Genomic DNA, 23160 nt, shown 5'->3' on the forward strand with positions numbered 1-23160 from the left:
AGTTCAAATCTGGCCTCAGACACTTGACAATTACTAGCTGTGTGACCTTGGGCAAGTCACTTATTCCCAATTGCCCTACCTTCTCCCCTCTAAAAGAAAATACACTTTTAAAAAAGAGAGAGAAAACAGTAGAAAAAAAAAAAAGTCTCACCTTGCTGGTCTTTGGATACAACAAAGTTTTGGGGAAGGAATCCAGTTTGGTTCAGTGGTAGAAAAGATCTACTAGGTCTAGATGGAAAGGGTGAGCCCATCCTTTTCTAGGAGGTGTTCATTGCCTCTTCTTAAAATGTCAGCCATGGCCCTGGTAGAAAATATTTAAGGATGACTAAGATAACTAATATAAAATGTCAGATCCTCAAAGGTGAGTTGGGGAGGGGGCAAGGTTTTGTTCTACATCCAGACCATCAGGAAGCAATCACATCTGAACAACACGCTGGGAGGGATTCTGGACAGCTTGGAATGCCAATTCATATCGAGGGAAATAGCCCATGAACTTGAGGTCAGCAGTATCCTAGACCCAGCAGGAGCAACCTGGAAGAGGGGGCAGCTTGGAAGGGTCTTGGTAAACAACAGCCTCATTTAACCGTCACAGTTACATCTCTGCCTGGTGGCTATGTCCCAGGTGATGGAGCCAAGAAGAAATCCACTAAAAAGACATCGCTGTTCTTAGCCCTATGAAAGTACTCTGATCCTTCTGGCTCCCATCTCCCAAGAACACTCAGAAGTCAAAACCCAATTTAGAAGGGAATTCAATTCAGGTAGCTAGGTGACAGAGTGGATAGATCACTGAGTCTGAAGTCAGGAAGACCTGGGTTCAAAGGCGGGTTCAGATGCTTGTGTGTGACTCTGGATAAATAAGCTCTGTCTGCCTCAGGTTCCTACCTCCCAGGGTTGTTGTAAGGAATAAATGAAATGTTTGTAAAGCACTCAGCCCAATGCTTGGCACATAGTAGGTTCTTACTAAATGCTTACATGTTTGTTGTTCAATTCTGTAACCGAATAGTCAATCAACAGATATTCATTGCATTAGTTATAAGTAATTTTCAAATTCCTGTCATTTCCAGCATTATGCTTAGAGTTTCAGCTAAGGTAGGGTACCAAAGGAATAGATATTGTTTAAAGACCCCAGTGTTTCCTGGTACCCTCTACCACCCCCACCCCAACCTGGGGCGGGGTAAGGGTATCCTGAGAGGATCCCACTTCTGAGGCAACTTTCCTCCACCAACACCCATCCTCAAGAATGCAGCAAAATGTCAATGGTTTCATATGTACATAACCCTGGCAATTATTTTTGCATTGGTTGGGACCTATTCCAAGGCTGTCTAGTCCTGCCTCTTGCTCTCTGGCCTCAAGCCAGCCCTATGAGAATATAAACTCACCTTCTTGGAGGAGCTCCTCACTTCCTCTGGGCTTTCCTTCCAGAACCATGCAGATCAACTTCAGTGGACTCAGGGCCCTGGTGACTGGTGCAGGGAAAGGTGAGAATGAAGGGGAAAGAGTTGACAGGGTGCACTCAGCTCCAGGACCCCAGTCTTTCCTAAATGTTGCCTGGATTGTGGGAAGTATGGAAGAATAAGGGGCAGGATGGTGTTCTTCCAGATGAAATGCTGAGAAAGTCACTAAGATGTTGGGGAGAGAGTCTGGCTTAGATTATATTTTTCCCATCAGGAAGCCGTTTTGTTGAAGGCTATAGACCCCTTCTCAGAATAATATATTTTTAAATGCATAAAATAAAATACATAGGATTATAGAAAAAGACAATTATGTTGAACTACTGTTATCAAAACATATATTTTTTTAACATTCATAGACCCCAGGTTAAGACCTCTGGTTTAGAAGTTCAGGGTTTGGGGTGCATGTGTGTATGTGGAGGTAGTGACTGAACCCATCCTGTGTGCTGGCTAAAAGCATCCTCTTCCCTCATCCCTAGTACTTTGTGAAGAGCTTGGGGTGGGGATTTGAGGATGCTTCAAATTGTCTTCAGTTAATGATGGTGCAGTGGATAGAGCCCTGGGCCTGGAGTCAGGAGGATTTGAGTTCAGATCCAGCCTCAGATGCTTGCTAGCCATGTGACCCTGGGCAAGTTGCTTGACCTTGTTTGACTCAGTTTCTTTATCTGTCAAATGAGCTGGAGAAACAAATGGCAAACTACTCTAGTATTTTTGCCAAGAAAACCCCAAATGGGGCCACGGAGAGTCAGACATGACTGAAACCACTCCACAACAACAATAACTAAAGGTTTGACAGAAATCTTCAGATTCTGCCATGAGGCCTAGAGCTAATTCATTACCCAGCCTTCCTTGCCGAAACCAAGTTTATGACAAAGCCCCATTTAGAGAGTTTGGTGCAGGGCCTAGCCTAGGATGTTTAGGGAAGAAAGAGAACAGAAGGGAAATCCTGCAAGCCTGCTCCCAGTGCTGCTAGAGGGGTCAGGAGAGGGGGATAGAGGTCGGTCAAAAGGGCAGGGACTCTTAAGTATAAGTCGGGTGTTTTTTTCCCTTCAAAATTGAAAGAAAAACAAAGTTCAGGGGAATTCAGAAAGGTGGGGAGGATGTTGTCTGTAAAGAGTTTGTTGACCAAAGCTAGTATACATTAATTGGACAGGAATGTATGTTTAGCTTGAGAAAACCACACAGATATTGCATTTCCTAAGAGTCCACGTCTCTGCAAAACAATCTGAACCTGGTTCCATTCGAACCTGTGTTTTAAACAGGTCAGGGAAGAGGAGAATGTTTGCTTGCACTAAGGGGTGTGGTTTAGTCTTACAGAGCATGCTCCAAAAGTCTTAGGGTAGTTTAAAGCTTAATTAAAATAGCTTTAAAATTTTAAGTTAAATTATTTTAAATTCAAATAGCTTTTTAGGTATTTTTAAAGAATGAACGGGGGTGGGGGGTGGGGTGGGGTGCAGCTAGGTGGTGAAGTGAGTACAACACCAGCCCTGGAGTCAGGAGGACCTGAGTTCAAATCTAGCCTCAGACACTTGACCTTGGGCAAGTCACTTAACCCCAATTGCCCTGCCTACCCCCCTCCATAAAAAGAAAAAGAATGAACGGAGTTGAGCTGTGTTGGAGGTTCACAGTGTCCCTTTCCCTCAGTGAGGAACAGCAGAGTAGAGAATAAAGTTTATGTAATTAAGCGTCCAAGTTATTCTTGGTGTGTCCAGGTGTGGTGGTTTGGTGAGGGGTGAGGGACCAAAGCTGGCATTTTGGAGGAATGCAGCATTCCCAGTGGGGCAGTAGGGGCAGCAGACGTGGGGTGCAGAAGATCCCTTTGCCCTCTCACAGGGATTGGAAGGGATACAGTGAAAGCGCTGCATGATTCGGGGGCCAAGGTGGTAGCTGTGAGCAGAACTAAAGAGGACCTAGTCAGCCTTTCCAAGGAGGTAAGCTCTGAACCCCATGCCCTACCCAGCAAATCTCATACCCATGCAGATCAGTACTGATCAATATTGGCACAGGGAACCAAACATGCTTTTAAATGAAGCCTTTTTTGAGTCTTGGACCCCTTTTCATGAGTATCATGAAAATATGGACTCCTCAAAATAGGTTTTAAATGCGTAAAAAACAAAATGTATATTACAAAGGAAATCAATTATATTGAAAGAGCTATCAAAAAAATTTTTTTAAAAAGGTAATGATTCAAATTGCCTTCAGTTAATGATGGTGCAGTGGATGGAGCTCTGAGCCTGGAATCAGGAAGAACTGAGTTCAAATCCAGCCTCAGATGCTTACTAGCTATGTGACCCTGGGCAAGTCACTTAACTTTGTTTGCCTCAGTTTCCTTATCTATCAAAAGAGCTGGAGAAACAAATGGCAAACTACTCCAGCATCTTTGCCAAGAAAACCAAAAATGGGGTCATTGAAACCACTCAATAATAACAATGATGAAAGGTTCCTGAGCCCAAGTTAGGAACTCTGACCTTAACTAACTTTAAAAGATAATTCTGTGGGAGCCAATGGGCACCAGGTCCTCGGATACTCTGGGATGCCACCCTGTGTGAGGGATAAGGCAGAGATGGGAGGACACTGGACCTCAAGAGTCTAGGGACACTGAGAAGCTGGTACAGGGCAGGGGGAGAAGAAGAGGGCTGAATTAGAGAGTGGAAAAAGTCTATCTGGAAACTAGCTGTTTTCACTAATTATTCTTACTAACTAAAAACTTGGCTCAGATTGTTTTTAAGCTGCTAATTGAGCTTGAAAGGGGACCCAACTAGTTGGGTAACTCATCTCATCCTCTCCTTCTCCCTCTCCCTCTCCCTTCCCCTCTCCCTCTTCTCCTCTCCAAAGGAAGGTAAATTTTGATGGCCACATGCTACCCACTTTAACTTGGGGTTTTCTAGCTAGATTTCTTTCTTTCTTTCTTCCTTCCTTCCTTCCTTCCTTTTCTTTCTTTCCCTCTTTCTTTCTTTCTTTCTTCCTTCCTTCCTTCCCTTCTTTCTTTCTTTCTTTCTTCTTTCTTTCTTTCTTTCTTTCTTTCTTTCTTTCTTTCTTTCTTTTTTTCTTCCTTTCTTTCTTTCTTCCTATCTGTCTGTATTTCTGCCTGGTTTCTTTGTTTCTTTCTTTCTGTCTTTCTTCTCTCACAAAACCTCAATCCCAGTTCACTGTGAAGCTTATAGATTGGACCACCATTTGTCCCTGTCCAGGCTCCACTTAATGGCTGCATTTTGGGCCCTCCTGGCTTACAATGAATGTCAATGGTAATTGTTTCTCTTTGAAACAACAACCCTGAGAGTCTTGCCCTCCCAGCTTGATTTTTTTCTCTTTTTTTCTAATTAAAGGGGCCATCCCTTGACTCACTTCTTAAAGAGGCCTATTCACTGAATGTGTGTTACCTCACTCTAACTGAGTACGTGAAAAGGCCTTAGCCTAAAAGGGCCAGGGTCTCCCATTGCATCCTGGGTCATCTCCAGTTATTCTGATGGATGTATCTGGTTAGTGGATCCAGATGGTTCTGGAGGAGAAAGTGAGGCTGGTGCCCAGGCCTCCCTCACTCAAATCAAAGTCAGCTGCAAGTCATGTCATCATTTCCCTGATGCCATGGTCCTCTTCGAAAACAAAGGACAAATACTCAAAGGTCCACTAAATTTCCATGTCCTAAGGCCAACTTTTATCTCCTTGAGCTAGGTCAAAGCTCTGGTCTATCACATACCTTAAGCTCCTGAGGCATCATAGGATATTAAAATTTAGAACTGAAAGTGACCTCAAATCACCCAATCCAACCAGAGGTATAGAGAGGTTATATAACTTTGTCCAAAGTCACATACATTTTCTCTCCATCCTGTATCCTACCCATCTCCCCTCCACCACCACCCCCTTCTATTTCCTATTTCCTTTCCATCCTCTGGGGTAGCTTCCTGATATTTGCCTCCCTTGCTCCACAGCATCCAGGATTAGAGCCAGTCTGCTTGGACCTGGGAGATTGGGAGGCCACCGAACGTGCTCTGGGAAACATAGGCCCCATAGACCTATTGGTCAACAATGCAGCTGTACTTCTGCCCGAGCCCTTTTTGGAGGTCTCCAAGGAAGCTTTTGACAGGTCAGGGATGGGATTAGAGGGATGGGGAGGGAATAAGAAAAGGAAGACAGGTTCTGGAGGTTTGAGGAGGACCCTAACTGGGACTAGAGGTCAAAGGGCTAGGATATAAACCAAAAACAGAAAAGAAAGGCCTGAGAGTTGGCTCCCTCTCCATTCCTTTCTATAAGATAGGTCAAGGAGAAGAAGAGCAGACCTCTGCGCTGATAGGGAAATGGATGGGTAGGGAAAGACAATGGTGGGGAGATGGAGAGTGGGGATAATGGAGAGCTGGGAGAGGGCAATGAGAAGCAAGGCCTCAGCCCTGCTGCTAAATACTTATGCAACCTTGGGCCATGCTTTTCCCTCTTTCTAGGCTCCATTTCCTCTTCTGTAAAATGAGGGAACTGAGTTAGTTGATATCTAAGTTTTCTTCGGCTCTAAATACACTATGAGCCCTGGGGGAAGGGAAGCATCTGTGACTGACAGGTGTTTGTCTGCAGGACCATCAATGTGAACCTTCGATCGGTGATCCAGGTGTCCCAGGTAAGGATGACGGCCTGAGAGTTGGCTTTCAGGGATTGACTGAGGGCAGAGTGACTACATTTTTGCTGCCCAGGGTCATCGATCAGCAAGTCTGGAGCAAATAGGCCTCTAATCGACTTTGTTATTCATGATTCTAAAATAATATATGAAATAAACAAGTATTTAATGCTGGATTTGAACTCAGGAAGATGAATCTTCATGACTCCCAGCCCAGCACTCTATCCACTGCAGTACCTTGCAACTCAACTACATTATATATAGTTTCAAAAGAAAAAAATTGAAGCAAATTTAGTGTCCAATAATAGGAAACTGGTTAAATTAAAGGTGGTATATGAATGGAACGGGATATTATAATGTTGTTAAGAACAACAAGTATGAGGAATATAGTGAAATTTGGAAGAACCTTTGTAGAATCTCTTCTTCAGGGGCAGCTAGGTGGCGCAGTGAGTAGAGCACTGGCCCTGGAGTCAGGAGGACCTGAGTTCAAATCCAGCCTCAGACATTTGACACATGTACTAGCTGTGTGACCTTGGGCAAGTCACTTAACCCCAATTGCCCTGCCCCCCCCCCAAAAAATAATCTATTCTTCAGTAGAAAAGAAGGGAAAACAAGTAAATAGGCAGTTCTTGAAAGAAGAAACATCAAGCGCCAAGGTGCTACTTGTCTGTCGGGCTGCAACAAGAGTGGAATTCCCTGTACAGGAGGCCTTCTGGCACAGACTGAATTTTTCAGGATAGTCACCATGTGTTGTGGAAGAGATTCCTGTTCAGGTGAACTGGATGGTCTGCGTCTAGATGGTCTTTGCCAATTCTGAGATTTCTGTGAAAGTAAATCAGGGCAAAGGCCAGAAGAACAGATTTATTGCTAGATGATGCAGTGATAGAGCACTGGACCTGGAAGCAGAAAGATCTGATTTCAGATCTAGCTCATGACACTTAGCAGCTGTGTGGCCCTAGGCAAAAGCTCTGCTTCCCTCGATGAGGGCATTAATAGCAGTAATAGCATTAATCTCACAGAGTTGTTGTGTGGATCAAATGAGATAATGTTTGTAAAGATCTTTGCAAACCTTGTGCCATATAAATGCTAGGTATTATTATTGAGAACAGCTAGGTGGCACAGTATATAGAGCAGGGCTTGGAGTCAGGAAGACTCATCTTCCTGAGTTTCAATCTGGCCTCAGATGCTTACTAGCTGTGTGACCCTGGGCAAGGCACTTAACCCTGTTTACCTCAGTTTCCTCATCTATCAAATGAGCCGGAGAAGGAAATGGCAAACCACTCCACTATTTTTGCCAAAAACCCCCCAAATGGGCACTTGTGAAGAGTTGGACATGACTGAACAACAACAAAGTTTATTGTTACTACTGTCAGAAATGAGGGAAATTAAATGAAAATGAGTAAACAAAATTCTAATGGGAATTGAAGAGGAAATGACATTTCACGAAATTAGTTTAATACATTTAGATGTAAGATACCTATAAGCAAGTTTACTGGGTCATAGTGATGTACATTAACTTTTTTAAAATAATGTTTATTTTTAAATCATATTTATTTTTTAAAAGAAGTAATTAAGGCACTTGAGAGGGAATTAATTACCACAGTAACTATACTTTAGGCCCTCTAAGTTTTGAAGGCTTGGGACAAAACTGACTTAGTTCACTCTAGCTATGGCTCTGAGGGGTAGAAGTCAGTATGATCAGGACCTTCTGCTGGTTCCCAGATGGTTGCCAGAGGGATGATTGCTCGAGGGGTCTCAGGATCCATTGTCAACGTCTCCAGCATAGTAGCTCGGGCCCCAGTTGCCAACTTGACCAGCTACAGTGAGTGTCCTCTCTTCCCCTCTCCCTGCCACTGCTCATACCCAGTCCCTGAATCAGTCCCTGGGTCCCAAGTCCCTGGGCAGAGCTTGAGTCCATCCTTCAGCTCAGTTTGAGGGACAGTGCATTGGATTTAGAATCAGAAGAAGACCCTTTCTGACACCTGTGTGACTTTTGGGAAACTGAGGCCCAGAGAGAGGAAATTATTTGGTCCCTTCTAGAACGAAGAGGCTGGACCCTAATAGAACTCTGGTCCCTTCTAACTCTAGAATCCTTCTATCCCTCTCTCCTTCTTCCCCTCTAAAGCCCTGGTTTTCCCACTTGACTAGAAAGTCCCACACAATTCTCCTAGAGAAAGCAGTGCAACTCTCCCAGACCAGGTTCCTTCTACTTTTGTTCCTTTCTTTCCTTCCCTCCAGGTTCCACAAAAGGTGCAATGGACATGCTGACCAAGATCATGGCTCTGGAGCTTGGGCCACACCAGGTGAGAGCTCTGGGCTAGTGGGAAGCCTTGGGGGAAGGGAGTTACAAGGATTACTGCTGAGGTAGGGAGCAAAGACAAGGGGGGCCTGTGGGAACAGAGTCTGGACCCTGAGGACAGAAAAGCCCAGGCTGAGGGCTGCCTCTTTTGGGTCTTAGATCCGGGTAAATACAGTGAATCCCACAGTGGTCCTCACTAACATGGGGAAACAGGTCGTTGCTTATCCAGAACTTGCTAAAAGCATAAAGGAACGCACTCCCCTGAAGAAGTTTGCAGGTATGTATGTATGTGTGGGGGTGGGGGGGTTGGGGGTGTGGCCATTGTTCAGGTGGTTCCCCTCCTCGGCAGGACCTTGGCAATAAAAGACCACAGACCCAGGGCATAGCAGGGTGGGGTGGGCTGGGCCAGCTGTGGGAGGTCTACTCTCCACACAGCCATTCTCTGCCAACCCCCCCAACTTCCTGATATTACTGGGGTAGGTGGGAAGGAGCCCCAGGCCCAATTCAGCCCCTGTTCTGAATAGACCTGTTTCTATAATTCCACTCTCTTACCTCCCACTTTAAGGAGAAACCCTTCTTCTAACCTCATCCCTTCTCCTTGCAGAGGTGGAGGACGTGGTTTACAGCATCCTCTTTCTTCTGAGTGACAAGAGTGCCATGACCAATGGCTTAGGCATCGTGGTTGATGGCGGGTACCTGGCCTGCTAGACTCCAATAGGGGGGGTCCCCCAGAGGTTAGAGCAGAGAGTGGAAATTCTGTTTCATTCCCACCTACCCTCCTAACTATAGTCCCTGTAAAGCCCCTTACTCCCCCATTTTCCCTCTTCTACTCAATCATCAATCCTTCCCAAACCACCTAGCTCTTAGTGATCTGGGCTCTTGTGGGATGTGTGTGTAAGGGATTGGACAAGGAGCAGAGAGGGAGTGGAATTACTGAAGAATGTGGGGAGAAGACGTCATCATAATGGAGCCAAAAACTGGCAGTATGGAATACCTAATGCTGGACCTGCCATTATGGCCCAGAGTATTGAGAAGTGATCTATTTCAATCCCCTCATTTTATAGGTGAGAAAATGGAGGTCTAGGTGGGTTAAACCCATTGCCCCAAACCACTTAGGTATAAGCATTTCAACATAGGTCCTCTGATTCCAGATCCAGGGTTCTTTCTGCTTTGCCAGGCTGCCGAGGGAGAGAGGCACTCTGCACAGGTTCCATCCAAAGTTCATCTTGGGTATTCCCTACCTTGGTCCTATTCTAAGATTAGACTAATCTGGGCCTTTGGGTGGCATGTTCTCAGGGAGGTAATGCATGGTAGGCACACACCCCTGCTCCTAGCTCTCAGCTTCTATTTCCCACAACCCCACCTACCTACTGTGCCCTACCCAAACTAAACAAAAAGGTCCCACCCTCTTGCAGCTTCTAATCATCCCCTGGGAATAGTAGCCTCTTGGCTTTCTCAGAAAACTCAGCATTGCAATCCCACCTGCACTCCTCTCCCCAGTACTCTAATGGATAAATCTCAGAGAATGCTCAAAACTCTACCTTTAATCCCCTTGGCTCTCACACACCTGTATTTCTTCTGGGAAGCAAATCCTGCTCTCTTTTTACCCCATTTTCCCCTCCCACTCTCCTCACCCAACCTGTGCTGGATTTGGGAACAGTGGATTCCATCTTGATTCTAATCCTGGCTCTGGCTTTTAGTGCCTGCTCTGGGAAAGTCACCACCTCTCTGGGCCACATTTTCCTCATCTATAAAATGAAATGGTCTCTAAGCTCGCTTTCTGTCTCTAAATCTAGAAGCCTACGAACCAGAGGGTCCAAATCCATAATACAGCAGTGGGGAGGGACAAAGATATTTCTCTCTAGCTACTAACTCCTTCTGCTAAGGACCTCCAATGTTCACTGAAGACAGTGGGAGTTAGGGTTGGGTCGGGGACAGGGAGGGGCAACAACCATCAATAAACCTGACAAGGAAAGACTTTGAGGTTGTGCATTGTTGTACCAGAAGCGAGTGAGACACACCACAGAGTATAAGTTTTAAGTGGAGAATTTATTAGCCGGCGGCCATCGGGGTACGGCACCACAAATCAATGGAAATGTGTTGGGGTGATGGCTTGGCTTATATAGGATATGGGGGTACAGAGTGGGGGGGGGACAGGAACAAAGGTCCTGGCTGATCAAAAGATTCAGTCAGGTTATCGTACTAGTGGGATAATCTCATTTACATTCCTTGGTGGAGTCATGGAGCCCCAGGGGGTTTGCTAAATGCCAAAGATCTGAGTCCATTCTTTCTGGGGGTCCTTGTCAGTAGCTAGGGGTTACTCAGGGGTTCCTAATTTTCCTTGTATTACAGCATCTCCTCAGAAATATATGGAATCATGCCCTCATTTGAGAGTCTCAAGAGCTGGGTTCTAGTTCCTGCTCTGTCAGGACCTTGGTCAATGACTTTCAGTTTCCTCACCTTTATTTTTTAATAGTGTTTTATTTTTTCCAATTATATGTAAGGACAACTTTTGATATTCATTTTTACAAAATTTTGGGTTCCAGATTTTTCTCCCTCCCCTCTCCTCTTCCTAAAATGGAAAGCAATTTGATATAGGTTATATATGTGCAATCATGTTAAATATATTTTCACATTAGTCATGTAGTGAAGGAAGAAACAAACCAAAATTTCCTCATTTTTAAAATGAGGAGGTCAGACTAGAATGATCTGGACTGAAGGTCACTTGCAGCTCTGACAATCTAGTTTTGTGGCTAGAAGTTCCCATCCTTGGGTGGAAAGTAGCTTACCCTGCAACAAAGGCAATTCAGCAAGCCTTTATTAAGCACCTATGGCATACAGAGCACTGAGGTAGACAGGAGAGACATAATGCTTTAGATGTTTCATGTAGCTTACAACAGGAGAACAGTTCTATTAATCAGTCATAGGACTATAGAGCTAGAGGTGTTGGGGACCTCCATAGCCCCCCATGATGAGGTCCAACTCTGACATTTCAATCAACAAGCATCTCTTGAGTGTTTATCAAGTTCTAGGCACTGTGATACATATAAAAAAAATGAAATAACTCTTATTCCAAATGAAAAATTAAATAACTCTCATATATGAGGCAGCTGGTGGTGCAGTGGATAGAGTGCTGGGCCTAGAATCAAAAAGACTTGAGTTCAAATCTAACTTCAGATACTTACTAACCATATGACCCTGGGCAAGTAACTCTGTTTACCTCAGTTTCCTGAACTGCAAAAGAGGATAATAATAGCACCTACCTCCCAGAGTTGTTGTGAGAATCAAATGAGATAAGATTTGCAAAAAGCACTTGGCCCTACTGTGCTTGGCACATAGTAGGAACTGTATAAGTGCTTATTCTCTTCCTCTCCTCTTTCCTTCCCCTTCCCTTTTCTTAAGGACCTTACATTGTAGCAGGGAGATAATAGGTATATATATAACAAGTAAATGGAGCGGCCACCAACATTGTAGCATATCATATCTCTTACACAAGCATGTGGATTTGCTGGGTAGGCTCATTCATTCCAACCTATTCTCACACTGGTGGGTCTAGGCTCCCAGAAAGGACCACTGCTTCACCATTACATTCAAATTCTCTCAGTTTTAGGAATAAACCTGAAAGGAATTAATTATAATCACCATTTTAGCTCCTAAGCCCCACCTATGTATTTCCATTTATACAACTCAGCCACTCACAGTGATGACATATTTAGATCCTTAAAATGACTTATCTAGCAATAAAGCAAAAAAAAAATAATAACATTACAAGTACTCAAATATTAAAGCAAAGGCATGAATAATAAAATATATTACAGTCTATACATAAACCTATGTCACACTTTCCCACCAATGCTTTCAGTATCTGGGGTGGGGAAGAATGGAATGAGCATATATCAGGGAAATCTCCCAAATAAGTATGTGAGTGAGAAAACCCCCTGTGCTGTAACTTTAAACTTTGGTGTCCTATTTCTGTTCATAAAAATTCCTTGTTGAGCATAGCTTTGATCCTGAACAGATGCTTCTGTTAAAATGATTTGATCCATGCTGTAATTGGCTAACAGGTCACCCAGCATAACATCTCGACCAAATGAGTCTCTTCCAAGCTGTTCCTTTGCTTGGTTGGAGTTATTTCATAATAGCAATTATATCTATTTCTTCCAGATTCAAACTTAGCTTTGCAAAGAGGGCAGGATTGGAGAGGGAGGAAAGTGAGATTCAAACAGGAATAATGATCTGAGAAAACACTGAGGGATGGAGAGATAAGAGGTCACCATGCAGGAGAAGAATAGATTTAGGATGGGTGAGACATAGTGAGAGAAGAAATGATAGGAACTTAGGGTTAGATGTAAGAATGTCCAAATTTTTGATTAAGGAAATTGAATACCTGTGGGTAGCAATTAGGTCTGGGGTATTATCATCCCTGTATGTGGCTGAGGGTGGAGTAAAAGATGGGCTTTAAGGAGACTGAGAAATTGAAGGGTTAGAGATTTTGAGGGTGAAGTCTCCTAAGAAAAGAGTAGGAGCTGGGGAAGAGAGGAAGACGATGAACCAGGTGCTGACCTCCTTGAGAGAAGTAGAGAGAATAACCTGAGAGCTGACATACAATAGCCATCATGATTTGGATTGAAGAGAAAGTTGCAATGAAGTGAACGTCCAAGGAGGAGAACTTGCTAGGGATGGCAGTAAACATGGGATATTCCAACTACCCCTCCAGGCCCTGGAGTATAGTGGTGACAAGAGAAGCCTGAGGGCTAGTATATGGAAGGAGTATAAGATAAAGAAGTACAGAATCAAGGGAAGTTTGTTCTTATATGTCTGTGTGTATATACACACACACAATATATATATACATATACACACATATGCGTATGTATGTATGTGTACATGTGTATATATGTGTGTGTGTATATATGCACAGACACATATATGCATTGGGGGTGTATGAGGTATTCAAGGAGGACTAGTGCTTCTGGTTAGGGGCTGCTCATCCGCTTCCGGTGTCCACCTTTCATTCAACTCTCACCTGGGACTCCAAGAAGCTGTAGCATGTGCAGCAACCACACCTTGGTGTGAGAAAGAATTCATTTGGAACCCTACTCTATTCCAATCAGTATTAATCATTTGATATATTACAGAAATCATATAGAGATAGATAGGTTCTTATAGTAGGCCTCAAACTTTAATGTAATGTTCACTAGTTGTTTACCAAGTTATGAAGCTCATTTGTGGTTCATAACCACAAGAATGCTGACAAAGACATCTCCATCCTGTTTTACTCAAATTCCATGTCTAAACCTAGCATGGGTGGGATGCCTTGATGCTTTGGAAAGTCCCCCACTTTATTTTTGTACTTCTGGACCATTCTCTCTTGTTGAACACAAGCAGGTTATGACTGTCTTATGACCATTGAGTCAGTGAAGATGCTCCATGCTTTACCCACCCTGTGATCCCCCCTGCTAATATGTCATTTTTGACCCTCAAGAGCAAGGTCTACCAATCAATGAGAGTCTGTATTTTGTCGTGCCTCTTTTGCATATTGGAGTATCAAACCCCATAAGAAAAAGGTCCTGCAAGAAGGGAGCATCTCAGATCATGAAGAAGATCTGAAGTCCACTTTATTAGATGAGACCATGGAACCTTTAATAAAGTATCATTGGCTCAGAGCTCTGCCTCGGTCTCTTTTATTGTAGGTTGGACAATTTTAATCTCCACATTGACAATACTGTCTTGGCAGATGAGCTAAACCAAGTTGAGGGTAACCAACAGGCCTCAAACCCATAGGTGAGTTAGGGGGATGTCTAGCCCAAGCATGTGAAGCCTTCTTGGATGAGAACAATTTGTTCCAACAGCCATGAAGACAGCTGAAGCACGTGCTGTGGAGCACTTAGAGCTTGGTCAGACTTTGAAGGTCATCCACGATATCCTGGGCCATGGCCAATCTCCTGATTTTTGTCTTGCCACTGGACTTTGATGACTCTGGAAGAGAGAGTGAGGCTGAGAACTTTGTGCAACTCTACCTCATTTAAATTCAATTCACGGGCAAGTCAAGACATCATCCCATGATTTATTGATCTCTGAAATGAAGGACTAACAATGATAAATGCATATGTGTGTGTGTGTGTGTGTGTGCACGTGTGTGCATGCGCACATGTGTGTGTGTGTACAGAATACATATATACATACATATATCTATATCTATATATGTAACCAGTTCATGGTCCAGAACCTCACTCTCACTTGCTCAGTCATCCAACCTGCAGGTCTGGACTTCCCAGAGAGGACTATGCCATACTGCCATATTCAACCTCTCAGGATTGTAGGGGTAACCTTGGTGTGGGAAGAAGGGAATATATTCCTACTGCTCACTATAGTAGCTCCTGAGTTCTCATTCATGCTAACTATTTGCACAAAATTAGTCACCATTATATCAACAACTCTTTTTCAATTTTCTTTTAAAATTTTAATTTTGAACTGAAAACACAAAAAAGAATATTTTCACACACACAATAGCAAAAAGGCTGAATCTCTATTTCGCACCACTTGCATTAAAAAAAAAGTTTATACTAAATTTTACACTTTACTCATAAAAGTGTCCTGCTTGTTTGTAATTTTTTCTCAATTTCCTTTTCTTCTCTTCTGTGTATTTTTAAAAGTGCTGCAATGGCCCTCTTTTTTTGGCATCACTATTGCTAACTGCACCCTTCCCCTCCACCCCGGCCAATTAACTAAGAAAAAGAAATTTTAAAAAAGAACACAAGCATGTTAACAAATAAGCATAGTCAAAGCGGGGAGGGGATAGGTGGGGAAGTCACTTAGTGGCCATATCAAAAAATGTGTGTCTCTTTGTGTCCATCATCTCTGCCATGAAGAAGATAAAGTATTCATCACAGGTCCTTAGAAGACCTAGTTGGCCATTGTTTAATCAGTTGTTGAGTTTTTCAAAGTTGTTTTTATTAATTGTTTTTAAAAATAAATTTTATTGTCATCTTTTGGACTTTTTTATATTACTAAAATTACTAAATTTTACTAAATTATTATAATTTCTCTCAGTATCTCTCCGTTTCCCTATGCCCAGACAGCCATTATATATAGTAAATATTATTTTAAAAGAAAGAAATAGAAAAGAAGGTGGGGGAATGAGCCAAACAAATCGCCATATTTAAAAAGTCTAAAAATATGTACAATGTTCCACACCCATGGACCTCTTGCCTCTTCAAAGAATAGGGTGGGTAGGTGGGGTATCTTCTCATATCTCTTCTTTAGGGCCACACTTGTTTGTAATTTTGCAAATGTTTACTTTTCATTATTTTGTGGCTGTTTCAATTATTGTAGTCTTGTTTATTGTTACCTTGACTCTGTTTATTTTACTCTGCAACAGTAATTTTCATGCTTCTGAATCCAACCTATTTGTTATTTCTTGCAGTACATTCATGTACTATGATACATTTGTTTAGCCATTTTATATTCAGCCATTCCCAAATCAATGACTATCCATGTTGTTTCCAATTCTTTGCTACCACAAAAAATGCTACTATAAATATTTTAATGTGTAGGGCAGCTAGATGGTACAGGGAGTAGAGCACTGGCCCTGGAGTCAGGAGGACCTGAGTTCAAATCCAGCCTCAGACACTTAAGACACTGTGACCTTGGGCAAGTCACTTAACCCCAATTGCCCTGCCCCACCCCCCCCATAAATAAATAAATATTTTGATGTGGATGGGGACTTTCTTCTTATTGATGACCTCTGGATATAAACCTAGTAGTGGAACTTCTAGGTCAAAAGGTATGGACATTTTAGTCCCTTTATTTACACAATTATAACTTGCTTTACAGAATGATTGTGCTGATTCACAGCTCTACCAACAATTCACTAGTGTGCCTATCTTCCCACAATTCCTTCAATGTTGATTATTCCCATCTGTTGTCATCTTTTCCCATTTGCAGAATGTGAGGTGACACTTCAGGATTATTTTGATATAAGTCCCCTTCAACACTTAACCAGGAAACATTTGCTAAGTAATAAGACAAAAGCAACAATAATCATAATGGTAGAAGGCAAGAGTAAGAATAATCATAATATTTATTCAATGTGATATTTACATCATTCTATTGTGTTATGTGTTGTAACAGCAGCCACACTGGCATACCCAGCATGGCTGCTAGCACAGGTTCTTAGATCTGTTTTACTAGGAAAGATAGCTATTTAAGGGGTCAACAATCTTACTTTAATTCAACCTATATATCATTCACTTAGTTCAGGGGAAAAGGTCAGCACCCTAAACATAGAGAGAAGCAGAGAAAATACAAACAGAGAAAATAGCACAGATCAACAGACAGATCCAACTGTCTGACCAAAGCAATACATAGTTACTAGGAAGAGAAGCACCAATATCTGGGTTTTCAAAGCCAGGGGGGCTCCTTAACAGCTACCCGGAGTCTTGTCTGGCCAAATCATATTAACATTCTTCCGATAAGTGAGTCCCCAAAGCAAAACCTCACTTCGGAGTATGTATACCCTTCTCAGAGCCAGAGGGCATCACAACCCTTGTGACTCAGTGCCTAATTAGAAATTAGGAAAAGGCATTTATATTTATATTTATAAAGGCATTTATATCATATTTGGCCCCAAGATCTTTCATGTCTATTACCTAGGCAACTTCTATCTGGATAGGCATTAACATCTCTTAAGTACAACATAATCCCCACAAAATAAACACATCATGTGCTTCACATTTGCAAAATATATAACATAACAACTTATTATCAGAGTGGCCACTGTGGCCTTAAACAAACACAAAAGTATATATAACATCACATCGCATCGCCATCGCATCGCATCGCATCATTCTTTGGGGGTCAAAATCTTTGGAGAATGAGCGGCCAGCTCCTCCTTCCTCAATCCAAAATAAAAATGTCCTAATAAAGTTCTCCTTCTCCCCACACTGCTCCAGCCCCTGCTTCCAAGTCCTGAGGGGCAGGTGGACAGCAAAGCCAACAGGGTTAAGTCCTCAGTGTCCACAGCACTTCTTCCCACCCACCATAGACAATGCCACCCTCCCCAAGGTCCCAAACCATCCTAGGGGGATGCAGCAGGAAAGCACACCCAGCACTCCTGTCTTGCTGCAAAGTTTTTATCTTGCCCCAAGGCTGCATTCCAAACCCCTGGGTTCCTTCTAGGAGCTGGCCCCTCCTGGCTCTTACCTGCATCTGCAACTCAGGCAGTTCTCTGCTCCTGCTCCATGCCTTCATTCCAAGCTCTGCAGCTCCTGCCTGGGCTCTGAATACAAGACACTCTCAGGGACTTTACCCCTCTGGCACAGTCCTCAGCTCTGGCTTTGACCATCCCCATCTCCCCCAAGCCTCTTCTTGTTTTCCTCCTATACCCTCTGCTCTGGCCTGTCTCCTAGTGTGCTGGTGGGGTAGGGAGGGGGAAGGAGAGGTTATCTCCCAAGGACACTGCTCTGGGCACCAGGGGAACCATTCCTGTCACTGCTACTTGCCTGTTTCCTCTCAGGCCGCTACTGCTTTTGGTGCTTCACAGAATCACAGACACCACAACTGGGAAAAAAACAATTGTCCCAGCCCGTATGCTTTCCTTTTAGTTTGCAGATCCTGCCTGACTATGCCATATGTAAAGGCAACCACACTGGCATATCCAGGATGGCTGCTAGCACAGGTTCTTAGATATGCTTTACTAGGACAGATAGCTGTTTAAGGGGTAAACAATCTTTGATTACATTCACTAGTTGAGGGGGAAAAAGTCAGCACCCTGAACTTCAGAGAAAACACAGAGAAAATATACACAGAGAAATAAAGACCAACAGACAGGGCTCTGTTGCCTGAATCAAAGCAATATTGCTATACACTTTACATACACCACTGGATTGAGAGAGCCTTTAGCTCTGGGCGTTTGGGGAGCTCTGAACACATGGCTACCAGAGTCTCCACCAGAGAATCACAAGGTCCTTATCCTAAGGTGTAACAACAATGTAGCTAACAGCTGCTGTAGAGGTGTAAGACCCAACAAGACCAAAAACAAGGGCTGCCAGTACAGTTTCTTTGATCTGCTTTTCTAAGAAAAGCAACCTTAAGGGGTTGACAATCTCACTTTAATCAAACATACATATATCATTCACTTAGTTCAGGGGGGAAATCCAGCACCCTGAACTTCACAGCAAATACAATTAGAAATTACAAACAGAAAATATCAACAGATCAAACAACACAATTCAACGGACAGGCATTGTCTGATCAAGACATCACATTCATAGTTACCAAAAAGAGAAGCACCAACATCTGGGTTTTCTTCAAAGGGGGGAGGGACTCCAGCGGCTACCCAGAGTCACACATCAACATTCTTCCAGTGAGTGAGAGCCTCAAACAAAATGCTAACCTCTGAGTTTATATACCCTTCTTAGGGCCTGAAGGCTTCACACTTAGACAGCAAAAGGCTGTGGGCCTGTACAGTTAAGGTTCAGATTTATCTGGACAAAACACTCCGCAGTCCAAGAAGCGCAAAAGGGTTTTTTTTTCTTTTATTATTAAAATACAGGCAAGAAAGATGGAAATTGAAAGTAGCAGAGAGGGAGGTTTAAGAATAATAATAGCAAGGCAATTACTAGATTAGAGGAATGGCTCAAGAGACAGGGCTCCAACCACCTCATCACCATCCCACAGGCAAGTACTAAAATCAACATATTTACAGTCATCACCGATGGGGGGGGGTGGAGCTCCAACACCTGACCACATAAGCTAGGGAATCCCGGGGGTACAGCCGTCAGGGTCCCGCTCATGGAAGTCCCAGGCCAGACATCTCTGCCATGGGTGAGATTCCAATTTGGGGTCCAAATCTTGTGGCACAAATAGTGCTGGGAACAAATAAGGCATGAGGCCAGGTGTTTTTGGCAAATGCTGCATCTTACGCAAGGCCCTAAAAGGAGGCCAATCCCTTCAAGGTCTACAAGTGCAGCCATCCTTGGAACACTGGTCCGTCTCAGAGTCTCCGCCAGGACCCAGCGAGGAACCTCCCTCTTGTGTTCCCAGGGCTTTCTACTTTAGGGAGATAAGACTTGTGCCAGATTTGCAATTGAGTCAAGTTAAGAGGGGCTAACATTGCAATTGAATCAAGGCCTGGGTTTGTATAATCTTATGTACCTAAGAGGGGTTAAATCTTACCCCTTCAGGGCCTGGGGCTTTACACCTATTTAGCTAAAGGTTGTGGGCCTGGGGCTTTGCACCTAGTAAGACTAAATCAAAGGGACTTGATTACCTTCTCTAAAAGAGAAAACTGTAAAAAAGTCCCACCCTGATTAAGATACATAAGGGAGCTCCCAAAGCAAAATCTCACCTCAGAGTATATATTTACTTCTCAGAGCCAGAGGGCATCACAACCCTGTGGACTCAGTACCTAATTAGAAATTAGCAAAAGGTATGAGCTTGCCTACAAGCAAGTTTCCCCCTAAGGCAAGTCCCTTCCCCAATGGGCTCCACATGAGGTGGGGAAGATCTTCAAATCCCATTAACATTGCCTATGTGTGTTTATCCAATAGAAATCCAAAGCAGGAATAATCATAATATAACAGTCCATCCCAAAACCTTGATTATATTCTCCTACTAATGCACATGGTACTGCATGTTCTTACCAGGAGGCACATAAATGGAGAAAGTCATGTGCCTATAGCAATTCAGAATGCTGGACTACCTCAATGTCCTTAGTCTCTTCAGATACAGTCTGTGTCACATAGAGTCTCTCTGGTCTGAGTATAATGATCCTTCTCATAGTCCTTCAATAGTTGTTTGATTTATAATTTTTTCAGTTCTAAATTTCCAAACTCTAAAAACGATCACATACAAATAGGCTGCCTGATGGACCACAATGCCTTAATGGCATCATTATCTTAGTAATTGCTCTGCTTTTAAACAGGTCTTCTCAGTACAATCATATGAGGAGTAGTTAGTTATATAGTTGATTCTCAGAACATTTTGTGTCTGTCTTCAACGCTTTATTTTTTTAAACTTTTATTTTTTATTTTGAACTCAAGACACAAAAAGAACATTTCCATATACATAGAACACAAAAAGAAGATTGTATGTGTGTGAAACAGTGAATCTTTGTTTCATGCTACTTTTTAAAAAGTATATTAAAAAGCCACACATTACTTTCAAAATTGTCCTGTTTGTACTTCCTTCTGAACTTCCTTTTATTTTCTTCTGTGCATTTTAAAAAAATGTTTCTATGGTCCTCTTTTTTTTTTTTTTTTGCTTCAGTAGTGCTAAAGCCCCTATTACCCTTCCACCTATTCTCTCCTTCCCTCAATTAACCCAGAGGAACAAAAAAACGACAACAATCCTGTAACAAATAAACATAGTAAAGCAAAATGAATCCACCCAGTGGCCAAGACCGAAAAACGTATGTCCCAAGACCTTGAGTCCACATTTCTTTGTTAGGAGATGGGCAGCATACTTCTTCATAGGTTCTCTAAGGACCTGTCTCGAGATGGTCTAGAGATATTCTTGATCATTACATTGATTAGAGTTCTTCAATCATTCAGTCATTTTTCTTTACCACATTTCTGTCCTTGTAAAAATTGTTCTCTCTGTTCTCTTCACTGCACTCTGTGTCAGTTTATTCTATTCAATATTCTCTGAAATTCTCTCTTCTGTCATTTCTTAGAGTGAAATAACATTCCATTACATTCATAGAACAATTTATTCAACCATTCCCGAATTGTCTAAGAGGCAATCAACAGTACCCCCTCTTAGGTTTTTGTTCTTTTCTTTTCTCTCTTAAAGGAACAAGTCCCCTTTTTAATAACAGGAAGTTTGTTTTGCTTGGGAATAATCCTTCCCCAGTATTATCCTCCCTCTTAACTTTACCCCATCCCTGTTTGTTTCCTTGTTGAGTCGGAAGTATTTTTGTACCAAACTCTGTGTGTAGGTGTGTTTTCAACTCTCCTTTATCCATTTCAGGTAAGTGAAGTTCATCTGATGCTCCCTCCTCCCACTTCTTTCTACATGTTTGAACATACTGTTCTCATTTACCCTAATTACAGGAAATAGCATGTTCCATCCCCTTCGTTCTCCTTTCTACTTTAGTACATCTTCCCTTTTAATCTCCCTCTCTTTCTCCTCTTCAAACTCTCAGAATAGAACCAATTACTTCCAGGAAGGACCTCCATTTTTTTTTTTACTTAACTTGCTCATTACTCTCTAAAGACATTAAAGTTTCTAGAAATATATCCTAATAAGAATGGTAGCACTACATCATCATACAGCTCCTTCCACTTGCTCAAATAAATTTATGTTTCTAGGTTTTTCATGACTCTTGTGTTTGCATTATAAAATTCCTGCTCAGCTCTGATCTTTTTATTGGAAATTTTTGAAAGTCCTTATCACATTAATGATCTATTTTTTTTCCTTTGGAGTAGTATACTAAGCTTTGCAGTGCATGATTTGTTGTTGTTGTTTTTGTTATAAGCCTCTAGCTTTTGTCTTTTGATATATTTTATTCCAAGATCTCATCTCACTTTTAATAGAAGTGTCCAGGATCCTGACTGTAGTTCCTTGGTACTTGAACTACTGCTTTCTAGATACCCTTTTCTTTGACATGAGAGCTCAGGATTTTGGCTTTGCCAATTCTGAGACTTTTCCTTTTTGGAATTTCTTTAAGAAAGGTAGGTAGATTCTTTCTAATCTTCACTTTGCCCTCAGATTCTAGTAGACAGAGACAGTTCTAACTATGTTTTCTTAAAATATAACATCAATACAGAGGAATGGGGCACATACACATATATTTATTTATACATATAAGTACATATAAGTATGTAATTGACACATATAAGTGTATAAGCATTTATATGAGATACTGGAGTTAACAGGGAGTCACTGGAAACATATATATGTAGTTCTTTTTGTAGCAGCCAGGAACTGGAAACATCAAATGGGAAATAGCTAAACAAATTATGGTATATTAATATAACGGAACTCAATTGTGCCATAAAAAATGACAAAAGGAAATTTCAGAGAAACCTGGAAAGGCTTGTATGAATGGATGCAGAGCAGAACTCGGAGAACAATTTATACAGTAATTACATTGTAAGTACAAGTTTGAAAGATTTAAGAACTCTAATCAATTTGGTAATCAACCATAATTCCAGAGGATCGAAGATAATTACCATATTTCCCCATGTATAAGACGTACCCTTTTTTGAAAAATTTGGGGTCTAAAAACTGGGTGCATCTTATACAGTGGTTGTAGATTTTTTTACGTGCATTTCCTGCTTCTCCGTGCTTGTTGTCTTTGTGCTCATTGTTTTGCACTGGTTACCGGTATATTAGATTACATTTTACCATGTTCTGCCCAGAAATGTCTCAGAGAAGATTTTCATGCAGTGCTGAATTCAAGTTAAAAGTGATCCAGTTTGCAAAAGTGAATTGGAATGGTGCTGCTGAACATACGTTTGGTCCTCCTCTAACTGAGAAAACAATCCAAGACTGGCTACCGGAGGAAGAAACCCTACTGAAAATGCCAGGGCAGAAGAAGGCCATGAGAGGCAAGAGTGAAGAAACCAACTGTAGGAGACGTTTGTACCTGGGTGAAAAGATCCTAGAATAATATCAAGACTGAGATCCTTGTCAAGTCATTTAAGAAGTATGGCATTTCAAATGCCATAGATCGAACTGAGGACGAGGCAATATATGAAGACAGTGATTCGTCATCAAACACAGATAAGGACAAGCTAATGGATGGGAGTTTTGACAGTTATGAAGAGTTGTATGAATTTTATGATGAAAAAAACCTGAGT

General features: G+C 42.2%; 1 protein-coding gene across 1 annotated transcript; it reads left to right on the forward strand.

The window, feature by feature from the left end:
• Window positions 1-1426: 1426 nt before the first annotated feature.
• LOC118848644 (carbonyl reductase [NADPH] 2-like) lies at window positions 1427-10265 on the forward strand. The gene is made up of 8 exons (XM_036757637.1): window positions 1427-1478; window positions 3285-3382; window positions 5381-5535; window positions 6015-6057; window positions 7777-7876; window positions 8293-8357; window positions 8513-8630; window positions 8958-10265. Exons 1-8 carry the CDS (start codon window positions 1427-1429, stop codon window positions 9059-9061), a joined length of 735 nt encoding a protein of 244 aa, XP_036613532.1. The 3' UTR covers window positions 9062-10265.
• The last annotated feature ends 12895 nt before the right edge of the window (window positions 10266-23160 follow it).

This window comes from Trichosurus vulpecula, chromosome 4, assembly GCF_011100635.1.
Source record: "Trichosurus vulpecula isolate mTriVul1 chromosome 4, mTriVul1.pri, whole genome shotgun sequence".
In the NCBI taxonomy this organism is placed as follows: Eukaryota; Metazoa; Chordata; class Mammalia; order Diprotodontia; family Phalangeridae; genus Trichosurus; species Trichosurus vulpecula.